Here is an 11,894-nt window from a genome sequence, read left to right as displayed (position 1 = left end):
TGAAAAGTACAATATATCCTTGTATACTTGTACAACTATGGAGCGTATGTCCATATACAATTGTACAATTTGTTATTCAACATAAAAGACGTACAACAAATGATCACATTGGAATTTTAACAATGTTATTGTAAGAGTTTAAATGTTTAAACACAGGATCCATCTAAAACAGTATAAAACAAGTGCAGTATGTTCTGAGAATGTTACTTTAACGTCAACTCATAACGTCACACTATAACTTCATGGGAGTCTTGTGGAAAGACTGCATGTTGTTTTGGGGGGATTGAGTGACGTCTTCATCAACATTTGCAGAATATTCCTGTAATATTTTCACCTCTTGTCAGACGCTAACAGTCTAGTCGGCTGCAGACATTCATAAGGAGTTCAAGTAGTTTATTTGCCATTTGCAGGTATTAAAAGTAATCCATCCATTGTAATTCCTTGTTGGAGCTCTCTCACATATAGGACAGTACATACCAGAGGAGGCTGCTGAGGGGAGGACGGCTCATAATAATGTCTGGAACAGAGTGAATGAAATGGAACACATGGAAACCACGTGTTTGATACCTTCCACGACCTCCCGGGTGGCGCAGTGGTCTAGGGCACTGCATCGCAGTGCTAGCTGCGCCACCAGAGTCTCTGGGTTCGCGCCCAGGCTGGGCTGGGTTCGTGCCCAGGCTCTGTCGCAGCCGGCCGCAACCGGGAGGTCCGTGGGGCGACGCACAATTGTCATAGCGTCGTCCGGGTTAGGGAGGGTTTGGCCGGTAGGGATATCCTTGTCTCAGTATGTAAAAAAAAAAAGAAAATTATAATAATTTAAAAAATATATTATAATAATAATTAAAAAATATATATATATACATAATTAAATGTATAAAAAATAACAACAGTAAAAATAAAGGTAAAATAAATAAAAAATGTAATAAATTGTATGCACTCTACTGTAAGTCGCTCTGGATAAGAGCGTCTGCTAAATGACTAAAGTGTAAAATGTAAATCTATTCCCCTCCAGCCATTACAATCCTGTCCTCACCAATTAAGGTCCCACCAACCTCCTGTGGTACATACACAAACAGAAAAATATATCATTAAATCACAGTGTGTGTGTGTGTGTGTGTGTGTGTGTGTGTGTGTGTGTGTGTGTGTGTGTGTGTGTGTGTGTGTGTGTGTGTGTGTGTGTGTGTGTGTGTGTGTGTCCTTTATCTTCCTCAGTGGGGAAAGAGAGAAATAAAGAAGTACATTTAAAGAAGAACGTCATCCTGAATAATTTCTGCTGACTAATCTCTCCATTTCTCTCTCTTTCCCTCTGTTTTGACTCTCTACCCTCCCTCTCTCTCTCTCTCTTTCCCTCTGTTCTGACTCTCTCCCCTCCCTCTCTCTCTTTCCCTCTGTTCTGACTCTCTCTCTCTTTCCCTCTGTTCTGACTCTCTACCCTCCCCCTCTCTCTCCTTCCCTCTGTTCTTCTCTCTACCATCCCTCTCTCTCTCTACCCTTCCTCTCTCTCTTTCCCTCTGTTCTGACTCTCTACCCTCTCTCTCTCTTTCCCTCTGTTCTGACTCTCTACCCTCCCTCTCTCTCTCTCTCTCCCTGTTCTGACTCTCTATCCTCCTTCTCTCTCTCTTTCCCTCTGTTCTTCTCTCTACCATCCCTCTCTCTCTCTATCCTCCCTCTCTCTCTACCCTCCCTCTCTCTCTTTCCCTCTGTTCTGACTCTCTACCCTCCCTCTCTCTCTTTCCCTCTGTTCTGACTCTCTACCCTCCCTCTCTCTCTTTCCCTCTGTTCTGACTCCTTACCCTCCCTCTCTCAACCTCTTTCCCTCTGTTCTGACTCTCTACCCTCCCTCTCTCTCTCTTTCCCTCTGTTCTGACTCTCTACCCTCCCTCTCTCTCTTTCCCTCTGTTCTGACTCTCTACCCTCCCTCTCTCTCTCTTTCCCCCTGTTCTGACTCTCTATCCTCCCTCTCTCTCTCTTTCCCTCTGTTCTGGCTCTCTACCCTCCCTCTCTCTCTCTCTCTCCCTCTGTTCTGACTCTCTACCCTCCCTCTCTCTCTCTTTCCCTCTGTTCTGACTCTCTACCCTCCCTCTCTCTCTTTCCCTCTGTTCTGACTCTCTACCCTCCCTCTCTCTCTCTTTCCCCCTGTTCTGACTCTCTATCCTCCCTCTCTCTCTCTTTCCCTCTGTTCTGACTCTCTATCCTCCCTCTCTCTCTTTCCCTCTGTTCTGGCTCTCTACCCTCCCTCTCTCTCTCTTTCCCTCTGTTCTGACTCTCTACCCTCCCTCTCTCTCTTTCCCTCTGTTCTGACTCCTTACCCTCCCTCTCTCTCCCTCTTTCCCTCTGTTCTGACTCTCTACCTTCCCTCTCTCTCTCTTTCCCTCTGTTCTGAATCTCTACCCTCCCTCTCTCTCTTTCCCTCTGTTCTGACTCCTTACCCTCCCTCTCTCTCTCTCTTTCCCTCTGTTCTGACTCTCTACCCTCCCCCTCTCTCTCTTTCCCTCTGTTCTGACTCTCTCCCCTCCCTCTCTCTCTTTCCCTCTGTTCTGACTCTCTCTCTCTTTCCCTCTGTTCTGACTCTCTACCCTCCCTCTCTCTCTCTCTTTCCCTCTGTTCTGACTCTCTACCCTCCCTCTCTCTCTCTTTCCCTCTGTTCTGACCCTCTACCCTCCCTCTCTCTCTCTTTCCCTCTGTTCTGACTCTCTACCATCCCTCTCTTTCCCTCTGTTCTGACTCTCTACCCTCCCTCTCTCTCTTTCCCTCTGTTCTGACCCTCTCCCCTCCCTCTCTCTCTTTCCCTCTGTTCTGACTCTACCCTCCATCTCTCTCTCTTTCCCTCTGTTCTGACTCTCTACCCTCTCTCTCTCTCTCTCTTTCCCTCTGTTCTGACTCTCTACCCTCCCTCTCTCTCTCTCTTTCCCTCTTTTCTGACTCTCTACCCTCCCTCTCTCTCTCTCTCTTTCCCTCTGTTCTGACTCTCTACCATCCCTCTCTCTCTCTCTTTCCCTCTGTTCTGACTCTCTACCCTCTCTCTCTCCCTCTGTTCTGGCTCTCTACCCTCCCTATCTCTTTCCCTCTGTTCTGGCTCTCTACCCTCCCTCTCTCTTTCCCTCTGTTCTGACTCTCTACCCTCCCTCTCTCTCTTCCCTCTGTTCTGACTCTCTACCCTCCCTTTCTCTCTCTTTCCCTCTATTCTAACTATCTACCCACCCAGTATAGTATACACAGACTGGGGTGAAGGTTCGCCTTCCAAAAGGACAACAATTCTAAGCACACAGCCAAGACAACGCAGGAGTGGATTCGGGACAAGTCTCTGAATGTCTTTGAGTGGCCCAGCCAGAGCCCAGACTTGAACCCGATCGAACATCTCTGGAGAGACCTGAAAATAGCTGTGCAGCGACGCTCCCCAACCAACCTGACAGAGCTTGAGAGGATATGCAGAGAAGAATGGGAGAAACTCCCCAAATACAGGTGTGCCAAGCTTGTAGCATCATACCCTAGAAGACTTGAGGCTGTAATTGCTGCCAGAGTTGTTTCAACAAAGTACTGAGTAAAGGATCTGAATACTTATGTAAATGTGATATCTAAGTTTTTTTTTAAATATACATTTGCACACATAAAATAAACCGTTTTTGCTTTGTAATTATGGGTTATTGTGTGTAGATTTATGAGGGAAAAAAACAATGTAATCCATTTTTAAAAAAGGCTGTAAGGTGACAAAATGTGTAAAAAGTCAATGGGTCTGAATACTTTCTGAATGCACTGTATATCACTATATTAGACTCTCTCTCGATGCAGTGATGTTGTTTTCATCACTTCTGGTTTAACACTGCCATCAAGTGGGGATTGTCCAAACTGCACCAGTGTGAAGATATAAAAAGCGAGAGATGCAGAGAGAGAGAGAGAGAAGACCACAGAGAGAGAGAGAGCAGAGAGCAGAGAAAAGAGCAGAAAGAGGCAGAGAGAGGCAGAGAGAGAGCAGGGAAAAGAGAGAACAGCAGAGAAAAGAGAGAACAGCAGAGCAGACAGCAGGCTGAGAGAGAAGAGAGAGCAGAGAGCAAGAGAGAGCAGAGAGAAGAGAGAGCAATAGAGAGCAGAGAGAGCAGACAGCAGAGAGCAGAGAGCAGGCTGAGAAATAAAAGAGAGAGTGAGAGAGCATAGAGAGAGCAGAGAGAGCAGAGAAAAGAGAGAGCAGAGAGAGAGCAGAGGGAGAGTGAACTCTGTTGCTATAGTGACCCTGCATCACAACACTCTGTTGTACAATTTGTTTAATTCAATTCCACATATTTAATTGTTTTGTATTTCATTTCATATTAGTTTCATGTTTCAACCAGTCGCAGGTTAACGTCAATCTGACAGAGGAAACGTAACATCAATAACCAAACTGTTTTCACAATTAACATGCTTTTCTTGTTTCAAGTATGTTTTATTATGAAAAGTACAATCTATCCTTGTATACTTGTACAACTATGGAGCGTATGTCCATATATAATTATACAATTTGTTATTCAACATAAAAGACAACAAATGATCACATTGGTATTTTAACGGTGTTATTGTCACAATTATAGGAAGACACGCATGTGTGTATGTGTCCCGTGTGTCCACTGTGTGTGTGTCCAGTATGTCTGTGTGTGTGTGTCCAGTGTGTGTGTGTGTGTGTGTGTCCAGTGTGTGTGTGTGTGTGTGTGTGTGTGTGTGTCATGTGTGTGTGTGTGTCCAGTGTGAGTGTGTGTGTGTCCAGTGTGAGTGTGTGTGTACAGTGTGTGTGTGTGTGTCCTATGTGTCCAGTGTCAGTGTGTGTGTGTGTTTGTCGAATGTGTGTGTGGGTGTGTGTGTGTGTCCCGTGTGTCCACTGTGTGTGTGTGTGTGTGTGTGTGTGTGTGTGTGTGTACAGTGTGTGTGTGTGTGTGTGTCCAGTGTGTGTGTGTCTGTCCAGTGTGTGTATGTGTCCAGTGTGTGTCCAGTGTGTGTGTGTGTGTGTCCAGTGTGTGAGTGTGTCCAGTGTGTGAGTGTGTCCAGTGTGTGAGTGTGTCCAGTGTGTGAGTGTGTGTCCAGTGTGAGTGTGTGTGTCCAGTGTGAGTGTGTGTGTCCAGTGTGTGTGTGTCCAGTGTGTGTGTGTCCAGTGTGTGTGTGTCCAGTGTGTGTGTGTGTGTGTGTGTGTCCAGTGTGTGTGTGTGTGTCCAGTGTGAGTGTGTGTGTCCAGTGTGAGTGTCCAGTGTGAGTGTGTGTGTCCAGTGTGAGTGTGTGTGTGTGTGTCCAGTGTGTGTGTGTGTGTCCAGTCTCTGTGTGTGTGTGTCCAGTGTGTGTGTGTGTGTGTGTCCAGTGTGTGTGTGTCCAGTCTGTCCAGTGTGTCCAGTGTGTGTGTGTGTATCTGTCCAGTGTGTGTGTGAGTGTGTCCAGTGTGTCTGTGTGTGTGTCCAGTGTATGTGTGTATCTGTCCAGTGTGTGTGTGAGTGTCCAGTGTGTGTGTGTCCAGTGTGTGTGTGTGTATATGTCCAGTGTGTGTGTGTGTGTCCAGTGTGTGTGTGTGTATGTGTCCAGTGTGTGTGTGTGTCCAGTGTGTGTGTCCAGTGTGTGTGTGTGTGTCCAGTGTGTGTGTGTCTGTCCAGTGTGTGTGTGTGTGTCTGTCCAGTGTGTGTGTGTGTGTTTGTGTGTGTGTGTCAGGTTATTATTTCAGGGACACTGAGGAGTCAACATAAACCCCAAACCCTGGATAGAGGGGCTCAGTGAATGTGGAGGTGAATGTGTACAGGTGGGTCAGTGTGTCAGAGGAGGCTCTATAGAAGGACAGAGTGCCGGCTGGCCAGTCCAGATACACTCCTACTCTGTGGGAGCTGGAGGAGGGGACGTCTATGGTAGTGGGATTATTATTGTGCCTGGCAATGTAACTGTTGTCATCGCAGAACAGACTCCAGGACTTGTCATTTAATCCAAGACAACAGTTAATAAACCCTCCTCTCCTGCTGATTCCTTTATATGTCACTCCTATATCAGCCCTGTACCCACTCCACTCTATCTCCCAGTAACAGCGCCCAGTCAGACCCTCTCTACACAGCACCTGTCCACAGACCTCAAATCTCTCTGGGTGATCAGGATACGGCTGCTCCTCTCTCCTACATGTCACCTTTCTGTTCTCCTCAGACAGAGAGAGGAGTCTGTTTACTGTGTTTAGGTCCAGTGTGAGATCACAGACATCTGATGGATGAAACCAGACACAATATTAGAAATCATCATCATTCACATTAGAATGTTAACTCACTTTTCACTAATTCATTTAATGTAGATGTTTCTAGGTATCAAAAGGAGAAGTTAAGGTAACTTGAGACTTGTTGAATGATCATATGTTATACTGTATGGTAAAATAAAACACACTTATTCCCATTAATTACACACACACACACACACACACACACACACACACACACACACACACACACACACACACACACACGTATGCATCATGAACACACATTACAGCTGATATTTAATATGACCAAGTGAGTAATGATGGTGGTCTTTGACTTTGACTTAACTTGAATTAAGACTTATTCTTAGTCATATTCTTCACAGCAGTCAACACTCACATTTTCTAAGCCCAGGTTTCATTCTGTTCTCTCCACCATGTTCCACACTGTAGCGGTAAGCAGAAGAACAGACAGTCATTGAGGGATACACCTGAACACACACACACACACACACACACACACACACACACACACACACACACACACACACACACACACACACACACACACACACACACACACACACACACACACACACACACACAGTCAGCATATAACTTTGTCCAAGTGGTGGTCAGAATGTTTGTCTTAACTAGCCTGATAAGTCAAACATGTCTGATATGAACATGGACATAAACCCTCTACATACTTGAGTTTCTCCAGTCTGCAGTGTGGATCCTCCAGTCCAGCAGAGAGCAGTCTGACTCCTGAGTCTCCTGGGTGATTGTAGCTCAGGTCCAGCTCTCTCAGGTGTGAGGGGTTTGACCTCAGAGCTGAGACCAGAGAAGCACAGCCTTCCTCTGTGACTAGACAGCCTGACAGCCTGCAAAGAGTCAAATCATATTAAAATCACACTGTTATTCTTTGGTGGTGAAAATAGTGGCCCTGATATACACCCTCACCCTCACCCTGATCTGTTTCACCTGTCTTGTGATTGTCTCCACCCCCTCCAGGTATATTTCCCTGGTGTATATATCCCTGTGTTTCCCTGGTGTATATATCCCTGTGTTTCCCTGCTGTATATATCCCTGTGTTTCCCGGGTGTATATATCCCTGTGTTTCCCTGGTGTATATATCCCTGTGTTTCCCTGGTGTATATATCCCTGTGTTTCCCTGGTGTATATATCCCTGTGTTTCCCTGGTGTATATATCCCTGTGTTTCCCTGGTGTATATATCCCTGTGTTTCCCTGGTGTATATATCCCTGTGTTTCCCTGGTGTATTTATCCCTGTGTTTCCCTGGTGTATATATCCCTGTGTTTCCCTGGTGTATATATCCCTGTGTTTCCCTGGTGTATATATCCCTGTGTTTCCCTGGTGTATATATCCCTGTGTTTCCCTGGTGTATATATCCCTGTGTTTCCCTGCTGTATATATCCCTGTGTTTCCCTGGTGTATATATCCCTGTGTTTCCCTGGTGTATATATCCCTGTGTTTCCCTGGTGTATATATCCCTGGTGTATATATCCCTGTGTTCCCCTGGTGTATATATCCCTGTGTTTCCCTGGTGTATTTATCCCTGTGTTTACCTGGTGTATATATCCCTGTGTTTCCCTGGTGTATATATCCCTGTGTTTCCCTGGTGTATATATCCCTGTGTTTCCCTGATGTATTTATCCCTGTGTTTCCCTGGTGTATATATCCCTGTGTTTCCCTGGTGTATATATCCCTGTGTTTCCCTGGTGTATATATCCCTGTGTTTCCCTGGTGTATATATCCCTGTGTTTCCCTGGTGTATATATCCCTGTGTTTCCCTGGTGTATATATCCCTGTGTTTCCCTGGTGTATATATCCCTGTGATTCCCTGGTGTATATATCCCTGTGTTTCCCTGGTGTATATATCCCTGTGTTTCCCTGGTGTATATATCCCTGTGTTTCCCTGGTGTATATATCCCTGGTGTATATATCCCTGTGTTTCCCTGGTGTATATATCCCTGTGTTTCCCTGGTGTATATATCCCTGTGTTTCCCTGGTGTATATATCCCTGTGTTTCCCTGGTGTATTTATCCCTGTGTTTCCCTGGTGTATATATCCCTGTGTTTCCCTGGTGTATTTATCCCTGTGTTTCCCTGGTGTATATATCCCTGTGTTTCCCTGGTGTGTATATCCCTGTGTTTCCCTGGTGTATATATCCCTGTGTTTCCCTGGTGTATATATCCCTGTGTTTCCCTGGTGTATATATCCCTGTGTTTCCCTGGTGTATATATCCCTGCGTTTCCCAGGTGTATATATCCCTGTGTTTCCCTGGTGTATATATCCCTGTGTTTCCCTGGTGTATATATCCCTGTGTTTCCCTGGTGTATATATCCCTGTGTTTCCTGTCTCTCTGTACCAGTTCGTCTTGTATGTTCATCAAGTCAACCAGTGTTTTTCCCTACTCCTGCTTCTATTCTTTTTTGATAGTCCTCGCGGTTTTTGTCCCTTGCCTGTTTTCTGGACTCTGTACCCGCCTGCCTGACCATTCTGCCTGTCCTGACCTCTAGCCTGCCTTACCATTCTGCCTGTCCTGACCTCTAGCCTGCCTGACCATTCTGCCTGTCCTGATCTCTAGCCTGCCTGACCATTCTGCCTGTCCTGACCTCTAGCCTGCCTGACCAGTCTGCCTGTCCTGACCTCTAGCCTGCCTGACCATTCTGCATGTCCTGACCTCTAGCCTGCCTGACCATTCTGCCTGTCCTGACCTCTAGTCTGCCTGCCACACTGTACCTCCTGGACTCTGATCTGGTTATGACCTTTGGCCTGTCCACGACCATTCTCTTGCCTACCCCTTTTAGTATATTAATAAATATCAAAGACTCTAACCATCTGCCTCCCGTGTCATCTGGGTCTCGCCTTGTGCCTTAAACCACACTGCTATTCTTTGAGGGTAGTTTAATACATATCATTTAGAAAAATAAAACATGCTAACCTCTCACCATTACCAATAACAGAGGTTACAACAAAACATGCTAACCTCTCACCATTACCAATAACTGAGGCTACAACAAAACATGCTAACCTCTCACCTTTACCAATAACAGAGGTTACAACAAAACATGCTAACCTCTCACCATTACCAATAACAGAGGCTACAACAAAACATGCTAACCTCTCACCATTACCAATAACAGAGACTACAACAAAACATGCTAACCTCTCACCATTACCAATAACAGAGACTACAACAAAACATGCTAACCTCTCACCATTACCAATAACAGAGGCTACAACAAAACATGCTAACCTCTCACCATTACCAATAACAGAGGCTACAACAAAACATGCTAACCTCTCACCATTACCAATAACAGAGACTACAACAAAACATGCTAACCTCTCACCATTACCAATAACAGAGGCTACAACAAAACATGCTAACCTCTCACCATTACCAATAACAGAGGCTACAACAAAACATGCTAACCTCTCACCATTACCAATAACAGAGGCTACAACAAAACATGCTAACCTCTCACCATTACCAATAACAGAGACTACAACAAAACATGCTAACCTCTCACCATTACCAATAACAGAGACTACAACAAAACATGCTAACCTCTCACCATTACCAATAACAGAGGCTACAACAAAACATGCTAACCTCTCACCATTACCAATAACAGAGACTACAACAAAACATGCTAACCTCTCACCATTACCAATAACAGAGACTACAACAAAACATGCTAACCTCTCACCATTACCAATAACAGAGACTACAACAAAACATGCTAACCTCTCACCATTACCAATAACAGAGGCTACAACAAAACATGCTAACCTCTCACCATTACCAATAACAGAGGCTACAACAAAACATGCTAACCTCTCACCATTACCAATAAGAGGCTACAACAAAACATGCTAACCTCTCACAATTACTAATAAGAGGCTACAACAAAACATGCTAACCTCTCACCATTACCAATGACAGAGGCTACAACAAAACATGATAACCTCTCACCATTACCAATAACAGAGGCTACAACAAAACATGCTAACCTCTCACCATTACCAATAACAGAGGCTACAACAAAACATGCTAACCTCTCACCATTACCAATAACAGAGACTACAACAAAACATGCTAACCTCTCACCATTACCAATAACAGAGGCTACAACAAAACATGCTAACCTCTCACCATTACCAATAACAGAGGCTACAACAAAACATGCTAACCTCTCACCATTACCAATAACAGAGGCTACAACAAAACATGCTAACCTCTCACCATTACAAATAATAGAGGCTACAACAAAACATGCTAACCTCTCACCATTACCAATGACAGAGGCTACAACAAAACATGATAACCTCTCACCATTACCAATAACAGAGGCTACAACAAAACATGCTAACCTCTCACCATTACCAATAACAGAGGCTACAACAAAACATGCTAACCTCTCACCATTACCACTAACAGAGCTCCACAGCGGAGATTGGAGTATCTGTCCATAGGACCACTTTAAGCCGTACACTCCACAGAGCTGGGCTTTACGAAAGTGTGGCCAGAAAAAAAACATTGCTTTAGAGAAAAAATAAGCAAACACGTTTGGCGTGTTTGGGAGACTCCCCAAACATATGGAAGAAGGTACTCTGGTCAGATGAGACTAAAATTGAGCTTTATGGCCAACAAGGAAAACGCTATGTCTGGCGCAAACCCAACACCTCTCATCACCCAGAGAACAACATCCCAGTGGCTAAATGTGCTTATAGAGACAAACCCCCAAGAGACCTGTAATTGTTGTAAAAGGTGGCTCTACAAAGTATTGACTTGGGGGGTGAATAGTTATGCACACTCAAGTTCTTTTCTTTTTTATTTATTGGTTGTTTAACAATAAAAACATATTTTGCATCTTTGTGTAAATCAACTGATACAAACCCCCAAAACATCTATTTTAATTACAGGTTTTTAGGCAACAAAATAGGAAAAATGCCAAGGGGAGTGAAAACTTTTGCAAGCCACTGTACAAACATAAATATGTATGTGAAAGGTGACATTCTGTACTGTCATCTAATACGAAACATTATATCTCAAATCCAAAATGCTGGAGCATAGCACCAAATGTAAAACTGTAAGCTTCACTGTCCAAACACATATGGTGTGGACTATGTGTGTCTGGTAAACACATGTGGATCTGGTGAACAGTTATCACTTGTTGACCAACTACAGGAATACTGACCTCAGAGTCTCCAGTTTACAGTGGGGATTCCCCAGTCCAGCAGAGAGCAGCTTCACTCCTGAATCCTTCAGGTCATTGTTACTCAGATCCAGCTCTCTCAGGTGTGAGGGGTTTGAATTCAGAGCTGAGACCAGAGAAGCACAGCCTTTCTCTGTGACTCCACAGCCTGACAGCCTGACAAAGAGATCATCATGACTTCACAAACACACTGTTGATTTAACACCAGTAGTGTAGAAGGACAATGGCAGATGCATTTAGTTAATTCTCCCAAACAACATATAGATTCATCTTCCGTATCCTAGAACAGTATGTTCATAATGTTATACTAATGTGAACATCAATGCATTTTTTCAATATGTTTTTCAATATAATATTATAATACATATTTTTCTCTAAACTGAATATTTCTTGCTGATGATTAGTTCTTATATGTCATTTTATTTACTCACAGAGCAGCTCTGGAGGCTTTGACCACTGGCAGCAGC

At 44.4% G+C, this 11,894-nt stretch overlaps 1 protein-coding gene across 1 annotated transcript; it reads right to left on the bottom strand.

The window, feature by feature from the left end:
* Positions 1-998: 998 nt before the first annotated feature.
* Positions 999-11,561, bottom strand: LOC120043548 (stonustoxin subunit beta-like; the record flags this gene model as incomplete). Its single annotated transcript, XM_038988106.1, has 5 exons — positions 999-1,055; positions 5,696-6,189; positions 6,579-6,625; positions 6,889-7,062; positions 11,410-11,561. Coding segments are annotated over 5 exons (924 nt in total), but the record flags the coding sequence as incomplete, so codon positions are not given.
* Between the last annotated feature and the right edge of the window lie 333 nt (positions 11,562-11,894).

The sequence above is a fragment of the Salvelinus namaycush genome, unplaced genomic scaffold (assembly GCF_016432855.1).
Source record: "Salvelinus namaycush isolate Seneca unplaced genomic scaffold, SaNama_1.0 Scaffold953, whole genome shotgun sequence".
NCBI lineage: Eukaryota > Metazoa > Chordata > Actinopteri > Salmoniformes > Salmonidae > Salvelinus > Salvelinus namaycush.
Note: the sequence above shows the minus strand (reverse complement) of the source record. Positions and strands in the feature narration are given on the sequence as shown.